Source organism: Monodon monoceros, unplaced genomic scaffold, assembly GCF_005190385.1.
Source record: "Monodon monoceros isolate NGI ecotype Baffin Bay Population unplaced genomic scaffold, NGI_Narwhal_1 Super_Scaffold_11, whole genome shotgun sequence".
Classification (NCBI taxonomy): Eukaryota; Metazoa; Chordata; class Mammalia; order Artiodactyla; family Monodontidae; genus Monodon; species Monodon monoceros.
In genome coordinates, this window is record NW_021703767.1 from 59,497,733 (window position 1) to 59,517,768 (window position 20,036).

At 49.8% G+C, this 20,036-nt stretch overlaps 2 protein-coding genes across 8 annotated transcripts in view; one reads left to right on the forward strand and one right to left on the reverse strand.

Moving 5' to 3' along the window:
* Positions 1–20,036, forward strand: part of BOC (BOC cell adhesion associated, oncogene regulated) — a 244,718-nt gene that overhangs the window by 221,132 nt on the left and 3,550 nt on the right. For 5 of the 7 annotated variants that reach the window (XM_029215119.1, XM_029215125.1, XM_029215121.1 and 2 more), the window contains 13 exons: positions 124–417; positions 776–1,048; positions 2,102–2,409; positions 6,048–6,210; positions 6,618–6,728; positions 7,098–7,304; positions 8,435–8,616; positions 14,167–14,272; positions 14,533–14,655; positions 16,815–17,036; positions 17,802–18,037; positions 18,218–18,294; positions 19,000–19,193. In XM_029215119.1, coding sequence (XP_029070952.1) covers positions 124–417; positions 776–1,048; positions 2,102–2,409; positions 6,048–6,210; positions 6,618–6,728; positions 7,098–7,304; positions 8,435–8,616; positions 14,167–14,272; positions 14,533–14,655; positions 16,815–17,036; positions 17,802–18,037; positions 18,218–18,294; positions 19,000–19,193 — 2,496 coding nt within the window. Of the gene's footprint in view, positions 1–123; positions 418–775; positions 1,049–2,101; positions 2,410–6,047; positions 6,211–6,617; positions 6,729–7,097; positions 7,305–8,434; positions 8,617–14,166; positions 14,273–14,532; positions 14,656–16,814; positions 17,037–17,801; positions 18,038–18,125; positions 19,194–20,036 lie in introns of those variants that run through there. The other 2 variants (XM_029215124.1, XM_029215126.1) reach the window with 2 other exon arrangements.
* Positions 16,929–20,036, reverse strand: part of CFAP44 (cilia and flagella associated protein 44) — a 161,258-nt gene continuing 158,150 nt past the window's right edge. The window contains exon 32 of the transcript XR_003792411.1: positions 16,929–17,027. The gene's annotated coding sequence lies outside the window, so the exon portion shown is untranslated. The remainder of the gene's footprint in view (positions 17,028–20,036) is intronic.

The following is a 20,036-nucleotide window of genomic DNA, read 5'->3' on the forward strand; positions in this document are numbered from 1 at the left end:
TGATTCCAAATCCACAGTCTCCAGGCTGCCGCCTGGGGCTGGGCCACCTGAGGCAGGGCGGAGGGGATCCTCTGCGCCCAGTCCTGGTCCTACACGCTGTCCTTCCTCTCCTTGCCCCTCCAGGCTCCACTGCTGAGGCTGCCCGCATCATCTACCCGCCAGAGGCCCAGACCATCGTTGTCACCAAAGGCCAGAGTCTCATCCTGGAGTGTGTGGCCGGTGGGATCCCACCCCCAAGGGTCACCTGGGCCAAGGATGGGTCCAGTGTCGCCAGCTACAACAAGACACGTTTCCTGCTGAGCAACCTCCTCATCGACACCACCAGTGACGAGGACTCCGGGACCTACCGCTGCATGGCTGACAACGGGGTTGGGGATCCCGGGGCCGCGGTCATCCTCTACAACGTCCAGGTGTTCGGTGAGTGTCTTCTGTAGTCCTTCTTTTCCTGGGCCTTCTCTTATCTGCACGGCCTCTCTAGAAGCTCATAAGCTGAGGCTCAGACAGGGTCACGTGCCTTGTGAGAGGTCACGTGCCAAGTGAGTGATGGAGGAGAACTGAGAGAGTAGGAGGCCTTGGATCCCAGGGGCCAGGGTGTAGGGGCCCGGTAGCCCTTCCCTGTCACGACTCTGATGGAGGAGACATGGGACCTTTTCTCTCCTCTACCAACGTCATGGGGAAGGAGGGAGCCTTGCCCAACAGCAGTCCCCTCCCCAGCCTGTCTGGGCCTGGATGGAAGGGCTCAGCCTTTCTTACCTCTGCTCTGGTTTCCTGGCAGAACCCCCCGAGGTCACCATGGAGCTGTCCCAGCTGGTCATCCCTTGGGGCCAGAGCGCCAAGCTCACCTGTGAGGTGCGAGGGAACCCCCCGCCCTCCGTGCTGTGGCTAAGGAACGCCGTGCCCCTCACCTCCAGCCAGCGCCTCCGACTGTCCCGTAGGGCCCTGCGGGTGGTCAGTGTAGGGCCCGAGGATGAAGGCGTCTACCAGTGCATGGCCGAGAATGAAGTCGGGAGCGCCCACGCTGTGGTCCAGCTGAGGACCGCCAGGCCGGGTGAGTGCAGCCCAAGGGTCTGAGATTCCAGCTGAACATTTATAGAACCCTTTTCTCAAATGGAATCCAGCTTAAAACCCCAGTATATAATAAAATAAATAAATGTGGCTTTTAGTTGTAAGTTTAAATTTACATTGACTTCCTAATAAGTCAGAAGTGCAGATTTTCAGTAGTGCAGATGACCCATTTAAATACTGTATTTAAAAAAAAAAACAAAAACCTTTTAAATTAGTTTGCAGAACCTGTGGCTTCCGAGAGTTCCGTGGAACCCAGCTGGACAGCCACTGGTCCAGCACAAAGGAAAGCACCTCTGTCTTTGTTAGTTTGATTCCTTTCAGTTGACATCTACATGGATTGAGCAGTTGCTATTTGCTCAGCACTGGGCTAGGCAATGAGGGGGATGCAGAGACCCTACCTTTACTAGGGAGGAAATAAAACTTACCGAAGAATCAACTGGAGAAAAATACAGCAAGGAGTAATGCTGACTCATCTTTATCAGGAGCCAACCTCCTGCGCAAGAGGTCGGGTAGCAGAAACTAGTGTTGGCGGAGTCTGTGGACGCTTCCTGAAGGAGGAGCGACCCCTCCTGCCTCTGAGAGTCTCAGACGTATTTACATTCACAGTTCACACCTCCAGGTCCCCACAGTGGAGCAGGGAGAGGCCCACACTGTCCCGTGGTGTGGATCCCACACCCACACAGAACGTGAGAAAAAGGACGCAGGCTCCTGCACCTCAGGAGCAAATTGAGATGGTTCGCTCAGACACACCCGGTGCAGACACAGGAAAACAAGCCGGCGGCGAGAAGCCCGGGCAGGGGAGTCCGGCTGCCTTTCCCTCCTGGCCAGGCTGGGGCACAGCCCTCTACCCCCACGGAGCCCGGCTGTGTGTCCAGTGGGCTGATGGTCACTTCACATCCTGAGCCAGGGGCTCTTCCTGCCCTGGCAGCCCTTCCCTCTGACTTCTCCCTGTTTTCTCCATGGAGACAACAGCTCAGCAGGTGGCCAGGGGACTAAGGGCTCTTCCTTACCTTCTCCTTCCGGCTCTGTCCTCCAGGCACCACCCTGAGGCCATGGCGGGATGCTAAGCCGGCCACTGCCACACCTCCTGTGCCCCCGCCCGGACCCGGAAGCCCTGCCCAGATGCCGAAGGGCCACCCAGGGGCTCTGAGGCCGCCGGCGTCGGCGCAGCCAGCGCCCTTGCCGTGCCTGGGAGAGCAGGGGCAGGTGGCCCCCGCCGAGGCACCTGTCATCCTCAGCTCGCCCCGCACCTCCAAGACTGACTCGTACGAGCTGTTGTGGCGGCCTCGGCACGAGGGCAGCGGCTGGGCACCGATCCTCTACTATGTGGTGAAACACCGCAAGGTATGGTGTCTGGCATTGCGCCTACCTCTCGCTGAGGCTGGGCAGGGGCCTCCACCCGCTGACCATCTCCCCTCGAGCTCCTGAAGCCTGGAGGAGTCGTATCTGCCGATGATCGTGACCACCTGATCCCTCCGGCGTGCTTTCCCACCACCTCCCGGGAAGCTGGTTGTGAGATGGGCATCTGGGGCCCTAAGAGGCCCGGAAGAAGCCGTGGGTGTGCTTCCAGGTCTGAGCCTCGCACACCAGCTTCTAGTCCCGAGGAGAGTTCGTAGGCTCCCTAATGACCACCCCAGTCCTCCCCTCTGCCGTTTGTTGTTGATGTTTTGTTTTGTTTTGAATCTAAGTAAGCTCTGCCGGTGCTTACCTGCAGGAACCCGGGCGTGGCAAGCTAGCTTTAGAGCCAGGAAAACAAATATCTGTGAGCAAGTGTTTTCTCTGAGGGCTACAAAATACCGCCTCAGTTCTCAGGATTCTTCCTGGCTCAGCTTTGACAAGCAGGCCTTTGAGCTAAAAGCACATCGTGTTGTTCAGACCTCAGCTATTTCTCCTTGGCAGGAGGAGGTCTGTCCAGGTGGATGTGTTGGGAGCTCTCAGGGAGGGATCCGGGGACAGAGCTGGGCCGGCCCACCTTCTTAGACACTCTGCCCTCCGAGACAGGACGCAGCCCCCGGACTGCCACCCCACCCCACCCCCCGCAACCCCCGTTCAAGGCTGCACTCTCACCTGCTCTGACCCCTCAGGGGAGAAGGACACGAAATTCCCCTTAAGAAAATATCCTTGAAAACATTTCTGTTTATCCCAGGTGCATGCTGTTTTTTTCCTACGGCCATTAGACAGTAGAAAATTATTTTTCTTAATGGATTTTTTTAATCTTATTTGATAAGTAATAATGTATCATAAATGCCAGGTTTTATTATGCATCTCTTTAGTTGTTGCTAACAAAAGTACCATGTGCACTTGGTAGAAAATACGGAAAATACAGGAATGCGGAACGAAAAGCATTTATCAACTTGCCTCCCTCTCCAAAAAGAAACAAAGCCAGCGAAACTCAGTGAAAGGTGCCACCTGTGCAGAAGCTTTGCCCCTGCTCCGGACCTCGACAGCCCCGTCGTTCTGGTCTTCCTCTTAACACGCTCTCCGAGGAGACCTCCGGCCAGGACAGGTCCACAGAGGCACCTAAGGCAAAGCCGCCTCCTAGGTGGGGGTTGAGAGGGGGCAGTTTCTAATTAACCCTCGGCCTGCTGGCCTCTTCATAGGCAGCCAGCAAAGGGGGTGGATGAGTTTTTAACAAAAAGCAGTGTTGTTCAACCCAGGTTATGGGGCAGGGCTGGTCCAAATCCTCACTTCCCCGTGTAACTGGACACCTCCATCTGCAGAGTTGGAGACAAAGATCAGGGCGGGCCAAATGCTCGTGGTCCCCAGGAGGCAGGAACCAGCATGAAAGCAAGAATAATATTTTTCTGGCCAATAGGTGGCCATGAAACGGCCTCACCAAGAGGCAGGCTGGCAAAGGCCACATGAGGTGATCCGGAAACGCCAGGCTGAGGCCGCACTCACCCTCTCAGTATGCGTGACAGTGACTCATTACCGTTCCATTTCTTATTTTCATTTCTGAGCCCAGTGGAAGTGAGGCCAGCGCTAGGAGGCAGAGGGAGAAAAGGGGCACAGGGGAAGTGAGAGGACGGTGCCCCGCTGGGTCTGGCTTCTGTTCGCCTCTGGCCCGTGGGGCACTTGGAGCTGTTAGGTGGACATTGCCAAGGCACGATTATGTCTTGAAAGCAGTTTCATTCTTGAGGGAGTAACGTGTCTTCAAGATCATCACACAAGAAAGCAAAAATCAGCATTTGGGTTGTGTTTTTTCAGCCCCTCCCCTCTTGCTGGAGACTGGGAGTCAATTCAACTCATTTTCACTTTTTCACATGCATGAAGCCAGCTTTCATTTCCTGGTGCATCTGCAGACCCTGGGCTACTGTGTTTGGGTTTCCAGCACCACTGGGGATTCTCAGTTTGTAAAAACTTCTCCCTTTGGAACAAGTCCTGGAAGCCTGACATGAATGAGCCCAGACCATCCCTGTCCCTTGAATAGTAGGTTTTGTTCTAATTTGGAATATTCTGCTTGGGGATAAGAGCTTTTCCTACCAGCTGTTTAATTCCTTCAGCAAACCACAGCTTCAGGCCCCAGCAGGCTCACGGAGATGTGCACAGTTAGCAGTGAAGTCTGTGTCCTGAAAGGTGGGTGGGTGAGATGAAGCAACCTCTCAGCAACGCCTGTCCGGAAGCCTGGAACTCCTTTTTTTTTTTCTTTTTTTTCTTTAAGGAGCCAGGAATTTGAAGCCATTAAAGGTTAATCTCTAATGGTTACAGTTCATCCACGGTTTTTAAGTTCTAAGCAAGGCCTGAGGGCAGGAGCAGAAAAAGGAGGATTGAAATCCTCACCGAGTGGAGGAAGAGGGGGCACGGCATGTACTTGTTGGGAACCTACTGTGTGCCAGCTTCAACGTTCGACACGTCACGTAAATCATCGGATTTAAACTTCAGAGTAACCTGAGAGGTTTTATTTGCTTCATTTTAGAAAAGAAAAGCTTAGGGATCCGAAAGATGAGGGAACTCGCTCAGGGTTACACAGCTGGTAACCTGTGTGTGGTAAGAGACACAATCCAGATTTGAACCCAGGATTTTCTGGCTCCCAGACTTCCTTTCTAGGGTAGGTTACGATTATGAGTTTGACATCTGGAGTCAAGTCAGGGTTTCTGCGCTCACTGGCAATGTGGTCTTAGATAAATCACTCATCTCTCTAAACCTTAGTCTCTGCGTTTGTGAGGTGGGAACAATATTAACACCCATCTCTTGGGCTGTTGTCGTGGAGGCGTGTTATGGTGCATACAACGTGCTTAGCACATAGTAAGCTCTCAAAAAATGTGGCCATTTCTATGATGCTGCTGCTTTTTGTGTGTGTGTGTGTGTGTGTGTGTGTGTGTGTGTGTGGTACACGGGCTTCTCACTGTTGTGGCCTCTCCCATTGCGGAGCACAGGCTCCGGACACGCAGGCTCAGCGGCCATGGCTCACGGGCCCAGCCGCTCTGCAGCATGTGGGATCTTCCCAGACCGGGGCACGAACCCGTGTCCCCTGCATCGGCAGGCGGACTCTCAACCACCGCGCCACCAGGGAAGCCCTATGATGCTGCTGCTTTTATCATTCTCATCATCATCTCATTAGAATATAAACTAAAGGTACTGTGTTTGTTTGGTTTAAATAGATCGAGGAGAAAGAAAGTTAAATAGGGAGGTTTTTACACCTGATCTTAGGCAAGCGATAGGGAGGTTTTTAGAAAGAGAGAGAAGGTCTTTGGAGAAACTCTCAGCAATGTCATCTGGGCCTTTTGACCCTCCCCACAGAGTTTTGACGTGATCATTAGATGAGGGGTCAGGGAGCCTGACTTTATTGTCCCAGCGAGGATGGATGTCCCAGAGCCAGCAGGAACGGTCTGCCTTCTGTAGGGCCACCTCTCCCCTAACCTGGCCCATTTTCCCTCCCTTTCTTCTGTCCTCTTGGGCTCAGTTCTGCTTTCCTTGCAACCTACAGCCCACCTGTAGCTCCAGGCCAAGATGCCGGTCCTTATACCAGCCACCTTCTCCAGCAGGTCACAAACTCCTCTGACGACTGGACAATCTCTGGCATTCCAGCCAGCCAGCACCGCCTGACCCTCACCAGACTCGACCCTGGGAGCTTATATGAAGTAGAGATGGCAGCCTACAACTGTGCAGGCGAAGGCCAGACGGCCATGGTCACCTTCCGAACTGGTAAGGGTCCAATGTTGCCCCCAGCTTGGGGCTTCCATGGGCCTGAGGGGTCCTACCAGGCCAGGTGGGCGTCCTGCTCACCTTGCCCCAGCTTTTCACCTTGAACTTCATCTTCCTTTCAGCTCCTGCCTCCCTCTGGTCTGCATGCCTAGGCTGAGGTCCCGCCTCGTATCAGGACAGGCACCAGCTGGCCTCTGGCATCCCTTTGCCCCTTTCACACTCGGGGGCCACGTGCAATCTCATGACTGTCGGGCAGAGCTGGAACTCAGACCACACTTCCAGTGTCCTCTATTATTTCCATGGTCTTGTCAGACCCCCTGGCAGAGCTTCAGGCAGAAAGGACTGTGTGGAAGGAGAGACCTAATGCACACTCCCTCTCGTGCTGATCTCAACCCATTTCTACCCAGGACGGCGGCCCAAACCTGAAATCATGGCCAGTAAAGAGCAGCAGATCCAGAGAGATGACCCTGGAGCCAGCCCCCAGAGCAGCAGCCAGCCGGACCACGGCCGCCTGTCCCGTAAGCCCCCGGCAGCCCCGAGGGCGGGAGTGACGAGCAGTCAGAACTGGAACCAGGTCCACCGCCTCAGAAGGCTCACTGCTGCAGGCTGAATGCCGTCTTGAGTCCCGGAGTCCTTGTGACATTTTCCTGGCCTCTCCCCAGTTAACCACAGCGAGGAGATATGGATTGGAGCTTTTCAAGGGCTCCTCCCAGGAGAGAGTGACCCAGAGAGCCCTAGAGAGATCTGACACGGCCACCAGGGGGTGAGGGCTGTGGGGTGAAGCTGGCCCCCATCAGGAACAGGCCAGGTCTAGTCACACTGCAACCATCTTCTCATCATGTCCTTTCCTCCCACTTCCTTCCTCCCTTGGGTATCGTCTCCTGCAGCCCCAGAAGCTCCAGACAGGCCCACTATCTCCATGGCCTCTGAGACCTCAGTGTATGTGACCTGGATTCCGCGTGGGAATGGCGGCTTCCCCATTCAGTCCTTCCGAGTGGAGTACAAGAAGCTGAAGAAAGTGGGGGACTGGATTCTGGCCACCAGCGCCATCCCTCCCTCCCGGCTCTCGGTGGAGATCACAGGCCTAGAGAAAGGTAGGGCCCTGGCCACTGCCCTCCCTGGTCCCCCGGCTGCCCCCGACCCCCTGGAGGAGAAGGGAAGCTTTGGAGGGTCTTCTCTCTGCTTGTCGTCCACCCAACACCAGCCTCCTGTGGCCACTCTTGGTTGTGTTACTTCAGTCCCACAAGGCCTTCCTTCTCCCTCCCTCTCTCCATAATTGGTCCCAAGCCACCTCCTGCGTGGTGCCTCCTTTTTTTTTTTTTTTTTAACTTTTTATTTTATATTGGAGTAGAGTTGATTAACAATGGTTTGTTAGTTTCAGGTGCACAGCTAAGCGACTCAGCCACACATATACATCTTTCCATTCTCCCTCAGACTCCCCTCCCATCCAGGCTGCCACATAACATTGAGCCGAGTTCCCTGTGCTATACAGCAGGTCCTTGTTGGTTATCCATTTTAAATACAGCAGTGTGTACACGTCAATCCCAAACTCCCTAACTATCCCTCCCCCGCCCCACCCTTCCCCCCCTTGTCAGTCTGTTTCTGTTTTGTATGTAAGTAAGTTCATTTGTATCTTTTTTTTTTTTTTAGATTCCACATATAAGGGATACCATATGATATTTGTCTTTCTCTGACTTAACTTCACTCAGTATGACAATCTCTAGGTCCATCCATGTTGGGGCAAATGGCATTATTTCATTCTTTTTTATGGCTAATATTCCATTGTATATAAGTACCACATCTTCTTTATCCATTCCTCTGTCAATGGACATTTAGATTGCTTCCACATCTTGGCTATTGTAACCAGTGCTGCAGTGAACATTGGGGTACATGTATCCTTTCGGACCGTGGTTTTCTCTGGATATATGCCCAGGAGTGGGATTGCAGGATCATATGGTATAGCTCTATTTTTAGTTTTTTAAGGAACCTCCATACTGTTCTCCATAGCAGTTATACCAGTTTATATTCCCACCAAGAGTGCAAGAGGGTTCCCTTTTCTCTGTGTGGCTCCTTTCTAATGAGGGTAGGAGTGCTTAAGTCCTTTGGGGCTTGCTTTTGGGGAAGGGCTGCCCAAAAGATCCCTCCAGGTCCTGAGCCTGGATGGGCTGAAGGGGAGGGAGATGGTGTCTCCCAGCCCCCAGGTTCAGTGAGTGTCTCTCCCCAGGCACCTCCTACAAGTTCCGAGTCCGGGCTCTGAACATGCTGGGGGAGAGCGAGCCCAGCGCCCCCTCCCGGCCCTACGCTGTGTCAGGCTACAGCGGCCGTGTGTACGAGAGGCCCGTGGCAGGCCCTTACATCACCTTCACCGATGCCGTCAACGAGACCACCATCATGCTCAAGTGGATGGTAAGTGGCCTGGCGCAGCCAGCAGCGGAAGACGGTGCTGAGCTCCATGTTGGGTGGGAGCTGGACGCTGCAGCCCGGGCAGGAAGGAATCACCTTTCTCCCTTGGCTCATTCTAGGCTGCTACCCCTTTAAGTGTTCCTCCACCTTCGTACCTGGGAATTGGGCCAGAGGGACTCAACCTCACAATACCCGGGAAACTGCAGACGGGACTTAAGTCTTTGAAGAAATGACCATTTGTTTCTTGTCTCCAAAAGTTAGGGACTCCTAGGCTAAATAAAATAATGAGTGATCGCTACAGCACTGTCCAGAGAGCCTTGGGGAGACCATCAGAAATGTTTGTCAGGGTCTCCAGTGAATTTTTTATTAATTTTTATTGGAGTATGGTTGCTTTACAATGTTGTGTTAGCCTCCACTGCACAACAAAATGAATCAGCCATACACACAAAGATATCCCCTCCCTTTTGGACTTCCCTCCCATTTAGGTTACCACAGTGCATTAGGTAGAGTTCCCTGTGCTATACAATATGTTCCCATCAGTTGTCTATTTTATACATAGTATCAATAATGTATATGTGTCAATCCCAATCTCCCAATTCCTCCCTCCCACCCCTTTCCCCCGTGGTATCCATACATTTGTTCTCTACATCTATGTCTCTATTTCTATTGAGAATCAGCCATTCTGACCAGTGTAAGGTGATACCTCATTGTAGTTTTGATTTGCATTTCCCTAATAATTAGTGATGTTGAGCATCTTTTCATGTGTTTGTTGGCCATCTGTATGTCTCCTTTGGAGAAATGTCTATTTAGGTCTTCTGCCCATTTTTGGATGGGTTGTTTGTTTTTTTGATATTGAGCTGTATGAGCTGCTTGTATATTTTGGAGATTAATCCTTTGTCAGTTGCTTCGTTTGCAAATATTTTCTCCCATTTTGAGGGTTGTCTTTTGGTCTTGTTTATGGTTTCCTTTGCTGTTCAAAAGCTTTGAAGTTTCATTAGGTCCCATTTGTTTATTTTTGTTTTTATTTCCATTTCTCTAGGAGGTGGGTCAAAAAGGATCTTGCTGTGATTTATGTCATAGAGTGTTCTGCCTATATTTTCCTCTAAGAGTTTTGTAGTGTCAGGTCTTACCATTTAGGTTTTTAATCCATTTTGAGTTTATTTTTGTGTATGGTGTTAGGGAATGTTCTAATTTCATTCTCTTACATGCAGCTGTCCAGTTATCCCAGCACCGCTTATTGAAGAGGCTGTCTTTTCTCCATTGTATATTCTTACCTCCTTTGTCATAGATTAGGTGAGCATAGGTGCATGGGTTTATCTTTGGGCTTTCTGTCCTGTTCCATTGATCTATATTTCTGTTTTTGTGCCAGTACTTGGTTACCGTAGCTTTGTAGTATAGTCTGAAGTCAGGGAGCCTGATTCCTCCAGCTTCACTGTTTTTAAGACTGCTTTGGCTATTCGGGGTCTTTTGTATTTCCTAACAAATTGTAAAATTTTTTGTCCTAGTTCTGTAAAAAATGCCACTGGTAATTTGATAGGGATTGCGTTGAATCTCTAGATTGCTTTTGGTAGTATAGTCATTTTCACAATATTGATTCTTCTAATCCAAGAACATGGTATATCTCTCCATCTGTTTATGTCATCTTTGATTTCTTTCATCAGTGTTTCATAGTTCTCTGAGTACAGGTCTTTTGCCTCCTTAGGTAGGTTTATTCCTAGGTATTTTATTCTTTTTCTTGCAGTGGTAAATGGGATTGTTTCCTTAATTTCTCTTTCTGCCTTTGCGTTGTTAGTGTATAGGAATGCAAGAGATTTCTGTGTATTAATTTTGTATCCTGCAACTTTACCAAATTCATTGATTAGCTCTAGTAGTTCTCTGGTGACATCTTTAGGATTCTCTATGTATAGTATCATGTCATCTGCAAACAGTGACCGTTTTACTTCTTCTTTTCCAATTTGGATTCTTTTATTTCTTTTTCTTCTCTGATTGCCTTGGCTAGGACTTCCAAAACTATGTTGAATAATAGTGGCGAGAGTGGACACCCTTGTCTTGTTCCTGATCTTAGAGGAAATGCTTTCAACTTTTCACCATTGAGAATAATGTTTACTGTGGGATTGTCATATATGGCCTTTATTATGTTGAGGTAGGTTCCCTGTATACCCACTTTCTGGAGAGTTTTTTTTTTATCATAAATCAGTACTCAATTTTGTTGAAAGCTTTTTCTGCATCTATTGAGATGATCATATGGTTTTTATTCTTTAATTTAATTATGTGGTGTAGCACACTGATTGATTTGCATATATTGGAGAATCCTTGCATCCCTGGGATAAACCCTATTTGATCATGGTGTATGATCCTTTTAATGTGCTGTCAGATTCTGTTCACTAGTATTTTGTTGAGGATTTTTGCGTCTGTGTTCATCAGTGATACTGGCCTGTAGTTTTCTTGTTTTGTGATATCTTTGTCTGATTTTTTGGTATCAGGATGGATGATGGTAGTCTCATAGAATGAGTTTGGGAGTGTTCCATCCTCTGCAATTTTTTGGAAGAGTTTGAGAAGGATAGGTGCTAACTCTTCCTCTAAATGTCTTACGGAATTCACCTGTGAAGCCATCTGGTCCTGAACTTTTGCTTGTTGGAAGGTTTTTAATCACAGTTTCAATTTTATTACTTGTGATTGGTCTGTTCATATTTTCTGTTTCTTCTTGGTTCAGTCTTGGAAGGTTGCACTTTTCTAAGAATTTGTCCATTTCATCCAGGTTGTCCATTTTATTGGCATATAGTTGCTTGTAGTACTCTCTTATGATTCTTTCTATTTCTATGGTGTCAGTTGTAACTTCTCCTTTTCATTTCTAATTTTACTGATTTGAGTCCTCTCCCTTTTTTTCTTGATGAGTCTGGCTAAAGGTTTATCAATTTTGTTTATCTTCTCAAAGAACCAGCTTCTAGTTTTATCGATCTTTGCTATCGCTTCCTTCACTTCTTTTTCATTTATTTCTGATCTGAGCTTTATGATTTCTTTCCTTCTACTAACTTTGGGTTTTGTTTGTTCTTCTTTCTCTAGTTGCTTTAGGTGTAAGGTTAGGTTGTTTATTTGAGATGTTCCTTGTTTCTTGAGGTAAGATTGTATTGCTATAAACTTCCCTCTTAGAACAGCTTTTGCTGCATCCCATAGATTTTGGGTCATTGCCTTTTCATTGTCATTTGTTTCTAGGTATTTTTTGATTTCCTCTTTGATTTCTTCAGTGATCCCTTGGTTATTTAGTAGCGTATTGTTTAGCCTGTGTTTGTATTTTTTACAGTTTTTTTCTCGTAATTGATTTCTAATCTCAGAGCATTGTGGTTGGAAAAGATGCTGACTACGATTTCAGTTTTCTTAAATTTACTGAGGCTTGATTGGTGACCCAAGATGTGATCTATCCTGGAGAATGTTCCATGAGCACTTGAGAAGAAAGTGTATTCTGCCATTTTCGGGTGGAATGTCCTATAAGTATATCAGTTAAGCCCATCTTTTCTAATGTGTCATTTAAAGCTTGTGTTTCCTTATTTATTTTCGTTTTGTATGATCTGTCCATTGGTGTAAGTGGAGGGTTAAAGTCCCCCACTATTATTGTGTTACTGTCGATTTCTCCTTTTATGGCTGTTAGCATTTGCCTTATGTATTGAGGTGCTCCTATGTTGGGAGCATAGGTATTTACAGTTGTTATATCTTCTTCTTGGATTGATCCTTTGATCATTATGTAGTGTCCTTCCTTGTCTCTTGTAATAGTCTTTATTTTAAAGTCTATCTTGTTTGACATGAGTATTGCTACTCCAGCTTTTTTGATTCCCACTTGCATGGAATATCCTTTTCCATCCCCTCACTTTCAGTCTGTATGTGTCGCTAGGTCTGAAGTGGGTCTCTTGCAGACAGCATATATATAGATCTTGTTTTTGTATCCATTCGGCCAGTCTCTGTCTTTTGGTTGGGGCATTTAATCCATTTACATTTAAGGTGATTATAGATATGTATGTTCCTATTCCCATTTTCTTAATTGTTTTGGGTTTATTCTTGAAGGTCTTTTTCTTTTCTTGTGTTTCCCTCCCAGAGAAGTTCCTTTAGCATTTGTTGTAGAGCTGGTTTGGTGGTGCTGAATTCTCTTAGCTTTTGCTTGTCTGTAAAGCTTTTGATTTCTCCATCGAATCTGAATGAGATCCTTGCTGGGTAGAGTAATCTTGGTTGTAGGTTTTTCCCTTTCATCACTTTAAATATGTCCTGCCATTCCCTTCTGGCCTGCAAAATTTCTGCTGAAAAATCAGCTGATAACCTTATGGGGATTCCCTTGTAGGTTATTTGTTGCTTTTCCCTTGCTGCTTTTAATATTTTTTCTTTGTATTTAATTTTTGTTAGTTTGATTAACATGTGTCTCGGCGTGTTTCTCCTTGGGTTTATCCTGTATGGAACTCTGTGCTTCCTAGACTTGATTGACTATTTCTTTTCCCATGTTAGGGAAGTTTTCAACTATAATCTCTTCGAATATTTTCTCGGCCCTTTCGCTTCCTCGTCTTCTTCTGGGACCCCTATAATTCGAATGTTGGTGTGTTCGATGTTGTCCCAGAGGTCTCTTAGACTGTCCTCAATTCTATTCTTTTTTCTTTCTTCTGTTCCTTGGCAGTTAACTCCATCATTGTATCTTCCAGCTCACTTATTCGTTCTTCTGCCTTGGTTATTCTGCTGTTGATTGCTTCATATGTATTTTTCATTTCAGTTATTGTGTGGTTCATCACTGTTTGTTTCTTCTTTAGTTCTTGTAGGTCCTTGTTAAATGTTTCTTGTATTTTCCCCATTCTATTTCCTAGATCTTGGATCATCTTTATTATCATTGCTCTGAATTCTTTTTCAGACAGCTTGCCTATTTCCTCTTCATTTATTTGGTCTTGTGGGAGTTTACCTTGCTCCTTTGTCTGCAGAGTGTTTCTCTGTCATTTCATTTTGTCTAACCTACTTTGTTTATGGTCTTCTTTCTGCAGGCCGTAGGGTCATAGTTCTTGTTGTTTCTGTTGACTGCCCCCTGCTGGGTGAGGTCGGTCCAGGGGCTTGTACAGGCTTCCTGGTGGGAGCACCTGGTGCCCGTGCTCTGTTGGGTGGAGTTGAGTCTTTTCCCTCTTGATGGGCAGGGCTGCATCAGGTGGTATGTTTTGGGGTGTCTGTGAACTTAGTCCAGCTTTAGGCAGCCTGTCTACTGACGGATGGGCCTGTCTTGCTGGTTGTTTGGTGTGAGGTGTTTGGCACTGGAGCCTGCAGGCAGTTGTGTGGGGTCGGGTCTTGGTGTTGATATGGATACCTTCAGGAACGTGCACGCCAATTAATATTCCCTGGGCCCGGGAATTCTCTGGTGTTCCAGCATCCTGGACTCTATGTCTCCACCCTGGAGGCCCAGGCCCAACCCCTAGTTGGGGTCTCCAGTGAGTTTTAAACTCTAGGCCAGGGTAAAATTTCCATCCCCCAGTGGTTTTGATCACACGATGATTTCTCTGCTCCATTGTCAACTTGTTTCTTCTTTCTTCCCTGTAGTATATTCCAGCAAGTAACAACAACACCCCAATCCATGGCTTTTATATCTATTACCGACCCACGGACAGTGACAATGATAGTGACTACAAGAAGGATATGGTGGAAGGTGAGAAACACGTGTGTGAGATAGTTTCCTCTGTTGGCAAGGGGCCCTAGGAGTTGGTGAATCCGAAAACGTGGGCTGGCCTGCCCCACATCGTTGGCTCTTTCTTGACACACTTGGGGTCATTGAGTTCATAAACCCACAGGCTTCTTTCCATGGTGATGGGACAACAGGAACATGGGTGGGCACCTAGAACATTGCCTCCAGTGGGGGCCAAGCAAGCCACATGCATAATCATCACACTGACTCTCTGTCTTTCCCAGGGGATAGATACTGGCACTCCATCAGCCACCTGCAGCCAGAGACCTCCTATGACATTAAGATGCAGTGCTTCAACGAAGGAGGGGAGAGTGAGTTCAGCAACGTGATGATCTGTGAAACCAAAGGTGATCTCTTTGGGTTCTCTGATCTCCTCTCGCTCTCCTCCCAGCAGACTAGGGCAGAGTCACTGCTCTGTGTGCCATGCTGGGTATCTCTTCTCCAGAATGACTCCTTATTTTCCAAGTATCCCCAAACTTTGTCATCTTAACCCTTCTCTTCATTTGCCTGTGCTTCGTATTAAGTACAAGTGGGCTGCCATCATGACGGTTTCATGGAGCTTGGGAATTAACTCACACGTGAACTCATGTGTTAGAACCCACTCTTAAGTTGGGAGCTTTCTATAAACACTTTATTCCTACAGTAACATTTGGTACTCACATTGGTTAGTTTACTTAATTTAACTACAACCCCATGGGAAAAGAAACTGAGCATCACGACATGTTATACCTTGACCAAGGTCACACAGCTGGTTAGCGGTGGAGCACACTTTGGGCCAAGTTTGTCCAACTACAAGCCCATACTCTTTCCCTGCACTAAAACACGTTAAATATATTCATATAATAACTTGATTTTTGCACATCGGTCAAGTGGATAGATATCATTTCCATTTTGCAAATACTGAAAGGTGTATTGCAAAAAATTGTAATCAGGAGAAGATCCCAGAGGAACAGGGATAGAGCCAAGAAAACGATCCATTTTCCTGTCACAGCAACATTCTGTCTCCCGTGTGCCCTTCCTGCCCTCTTCTGTCACGTACAGTGAAGGGGCAGATGCACACACAGCCAGCATTCCTGTGTCAGGGGACACGCAGAGTGCCCGGGGCAAAGAACAGAGACTTCACACAGCCTTCACATTGGTCTTCTGGAAGGACTGAACCTTCGGCAGGGTGGAGGCAGTGGCCTGGGGCATAGGACAAGCCTTCACGTAGCTCCGCATGGTGGGAGTATGTGGCACTGGAAGGATGAGAGAGGGCAGTGCCCAGGGAAGAGGCCACGGGCATCAGGGACCCTGTGGGCTGTGAGGTGGAGAAGGGTCGTTGTTGGATTTGTTTGTCAGGAAGGGTCACTGGTGACTATGCACGAATGGGCTGAGGGGAGAGAACCGGGGCCGCGAAGGAAAGGTGAAGAGAAGGGGTGGGTTTGAGCCTCTTAGGGAGCGTAGGGAGGACCAGGGACTGATAGTGTGTTGTGGCTGGGAGAGAGTGAAAGGAGTTCAGCGTAAACCTTGAGGTTTTGAACTTGAAGAACCACACAGGTGGTGGTGCCATCTATCGAAAAGGGGAAAGCCAGCAGGGAACTCGCTTCCACAAGAAAGGAACAACGTGAACCACTTGGAGGCATACCTGAGTCTGATTCTTCTGAGACGTTGAAATGCAAGTGTCCCGTGAGGGAAGCAGGTCTCCTACCCAGGGAGGACCCTGGGTAAGGGTATTTGGCGGTCACTGGGATGTAGGCTGAAATCACGGGAATAGAGGGAAGAAGAAGACAGAGTGTAGTCTGAGAGGGACTAGAAGACTTCTCGGTGTCTGAGGCAAAGACAGGAAGAAAAGGGCGAGAAGAGAGAAATGTAAGCAGCAGCGGCAGAGAGGTTACGGGAAACCCAGAAGGCTGTAGTATCAGAAAGTCACGGGGGAGGACGGCTGCGAAAAGGAGTTAACGATGTCAGATACATCCTGATAACAGCAAAAGCCAGATGCCGAGGTTGCCACCTCGTAAACTTTTGGATTGGCATTTCTCTAGCACTGTCAGTCCTAGTGAGCCCTGAACCCCGTCTCCCTGCTCTGCACCCCAGCTCAGACCTAGGACTTCACATCTCTCGATGCACCCAGGAATAGCAAATTCACGGGGAAGTTCTTCCATTCCCAGTTCTTTCTGGTTTCAGGTACTTTTTATATTTTCTTCCAAAAGTTCCCCAGCTATGCTTCTAGAAAACCCCTACACCACTTCTGCCCCCAAAGACCCAGTCTGCCCCTAGTGCTTGGTCCACAAATATCTCAGGGTGTTTTTTGAAGTATAAGGCTCAAGTGTCTTCAGCGACGCCCAATTTCACCTTAGATGTCAATTTCATGCTAAGCTTGGACACCACACTCATCCACCAAAGGCCCTGTCTTACAAGTTTGACCCCGTTTCTCACACCCATGGAATCAGGATATTGTTTTCCTATTTTTTCATGAAAGAAATGTCAAAGAAATAGAGGCTGAAGTGAGTTTTGTCCCAATTAACAGCCCGGAAGTCTTCTGGTCAGCCTCGTCGACTCCCACCCCCAACTCTGGCCCCGCCACAGCTACCACCCCATGAAACCATAGAGCGGCCGGTGGGCACAGGGGCCATGGTGGCCCGCTCCAGCGACCTGCCCTACCTGATCGTCGGGGTCGTCCTGGGCTCCATCGTCCTCATCATCGTTGCCTTCATCCCCTTCTGCTTGTGGAGGGCCTGGTCTAAGCAAAGTGAGTGAGTGAATGACCGTCCTCAACGCCAAGGGGAAGGAGCCTGGGGCGGGGGTGAGGGGAGGAGGGGGTCTCCCAGTCCCTAAGGAGGCCTCTGCCCAGGGCAGGATCCCAGGCGCCCTGCTTCACACATGGGAGCTCAGGTTCCTGGTGGGCCCCCAGAGGGCTTGGAGAGAGTCGGAGAACGCTCACAGGTGGGGCCTTCCCTTCGGCTCATAGGTGTTGGCAGATGGAGAGGAGGAAGTGGGAGTTGGTCTATGTCCTCTGCATCCCTAGAGCTCAGTACTTAGCTGCCTCTGTTTTCTTTTACTGTCTCAAGCTCTGACCACGTACTCATACTTTCAGTTGACCCTGCCTCTTCCCGCCTCTCTAGGTCTGTGGCTCCCCCGAGCTTTCCCGCTAATCCTAGGTTAATCTGATTGATCCATTGATTTCTGCTTCAGACGGTAACACATCTGGTCAACTTGCTTCATTTAAATCTTGTTCCTTGTGTTAACTTGCCACTTCATTCTCCCCAATCCTGGTCCTGTGTCTCCTCTCCCTACTGCAAAAAAAAAAAAAAAAAGTCTAGATGTTAGGAAGAAGTGGGAGACAGGAAGAATTTTCCGAGAGAAAGAATATTCTCTACCCTGGCGCGATGCCAACTCCCCGCCTACCTCATTTGACCTTAAGTCCTCAGGAGTTTTCTGAGACTCACGTGGGACTTTTTCAAGCTGCCCCAGGCCTCCTTGACCTAAGCGTAGCTCTATCCTTCTGTTCTTCCAGAACATACAACAGACCTGGGTTTTCCTCGAAGTGCCCTTCTGCCCTCCTCCTGCCAATACACTATGGTACCACTGGGAGGGCTCCCAGGCCACCGAGCCAATGGGCAGCCCTACCTCAGTGGCACCCACGGACGGGCCTGTACCGATGGGGTACCTGTGAACAGGGCCTGCCCTGCAGCTGCCATGGGCTACCCAGGCACGAAGCCTCAGCAGTGCCACCCAGGGGAGCTCCAGCAGGTAACGTAGTTCTGGGAGTGTGGGCACGCAGGGGCGGGTCACATGGAGGGCGTGGCCGGGCCACCTCCTGAGGCTCCCTCCCTTCTAGCCTCTAATCCCGGGCTGCTGGGCCTGCTGAACAACGAATGGGGAAGTTACCTGGACTCTCTGACGTGACCTTCTCGTTCCTCGTTTGAGCAGCAGGATGACACCAACAGCACGCTGAGGCAGACCGTTCTTGGCAGTGGATGTGACCCCCCCAGTCACCAGATTCCCAGGTACCCAGGCCCCTCCCTGCCTTCCACCCCTGAGCCCCAGGGCTCGCTCTCTCACTAGTTCCTCAAACCCAGCGTGGATCACTGAGAGGTGAGCACAAGTGCTTCACTCACGATCCCCTCATCTGACAAACTGCTCCCCTGGACTCTTTTTTTTTTTTTTTTTTCCCTCGGTACGCGGGCCTCTCACTGTTGTGGCCTCTCCCGTTGCGGAGCACAGGCTCCGGACGCACAGGCTCAGCGGCGGCCATGGCTCACGGGTCCAGCTGCTCTGCGGCACGTGGGATCTTCCCGGACCGGGGCACGAACCCGTGTCCCCTGCATCGGCAGGCGGACTCTCAACCCTGCGCCACCAGGGAAGCCCTCCCCTGGACTCTTAGCCTAAGGGAGTTAGTTGTTGTGTTTGCAGTTATGATGCCTTTTCTGCTCAGCAATTCCTCCCTCGCTTCTCAGGCCAGAGCAGCCCCACCCAGCTGGCTCTGCCCATAGGCCCCACGTCCTCTCATATACTCAGGACACGCATGGAGTCAAATGGAAGGAGACTAGTGGAAGCGATGGTGTGGCACCTCTTGATGTCCAAAGGGGAGCAGCCCCTGCCCCGCCTGAGCCCTGCCCAGCTCTGCTGCCCCAGACGGGAGTATCCAGGGCAGTGGGATCCAGGCCCACGCTGCCCCTACCTCACCCCTCCGCCTGGTTTTGTGCATGCAGGGCTCCCAAGTCTAACCCGGACGAGGGCTCGCTCTTATACACACTGCCCGATGACTCAGCTTGCCAGCTGCTCCAGCCTCAGCAGGACTGCCACCACCTCCAGGGGCAGCCAGCAGCCACGGGCCAGCCCGGCATGAGGCGTGTACCCCAGGGTCCTGGGCTGGAAGCCACGTGGGACCCTCTTTCTCACCCAGGTCAGTGCTGAGGGCAGGGCGGGCGGTTGAACGGGCTGGGGATGAGGTGAGGTGTAGGCATCCACGACCCGGGAGTGACGTGCAGGCGGGACGAGAACAGTCCCCGAAGGCGGTGTTTAGTAAAGACCGTCCACAGCTTGTATATCCGAGATGGGGGTGCAAAGGGGAGCTGGCCACCTCCTTCCCTGCTGAAGGCCCAGCACATCTGCAGGGAGTGTCAGGTGGGTCCAACATGGCAAGCTCTGTCCTCAAAGGCTGAGAGAACGGGCACTTCTCCATTTCAGGGAAAGAAGCCCTTTTGGTCTCAGCATCTCAAGGCCACTCACCAATTCCCACCGCCTCTCATCACACTAAGAGGCACTCTCTAATCTCTCCGAAGTACCTTGCTTTGTTGGGTCTTGTCTCGTAATTAAGGAATGGGGTTGCATCCATCATTAAGCCAAGTTCTCACATCATCAGAACTCTGTGCTTCCAGAGAACTTTCCCTCCAAGGGACTCGATGCACAGCGCGACCAGCCCACTGTCCTCCTTTGTGCCCATCTTTTTGATACCTGGTTGGGCACAGGCTGGTTCAGAGAATTAGCTGCTGTTTCTTATAGCCTCCATGGTGTGGCTTCCAGGCCACATGCAGCCCCCAGACCCTGGGAGATGAAATTCTAAGACAGGTACCTCCTAGAGCCAGACCCCAGTAGCATCCACACGGGACTCCCTCCATCGGGGGGCATGAGTTGTGAGTGAGGTGATCATGGCCAGAAAGCATAGCAGAAGGGTGTACTAGCAGCCCACACCTGGAGAGAGCAGAACTTTCTTGCACGGTTCCTGGGCTCAGCTGACGTCATCTGT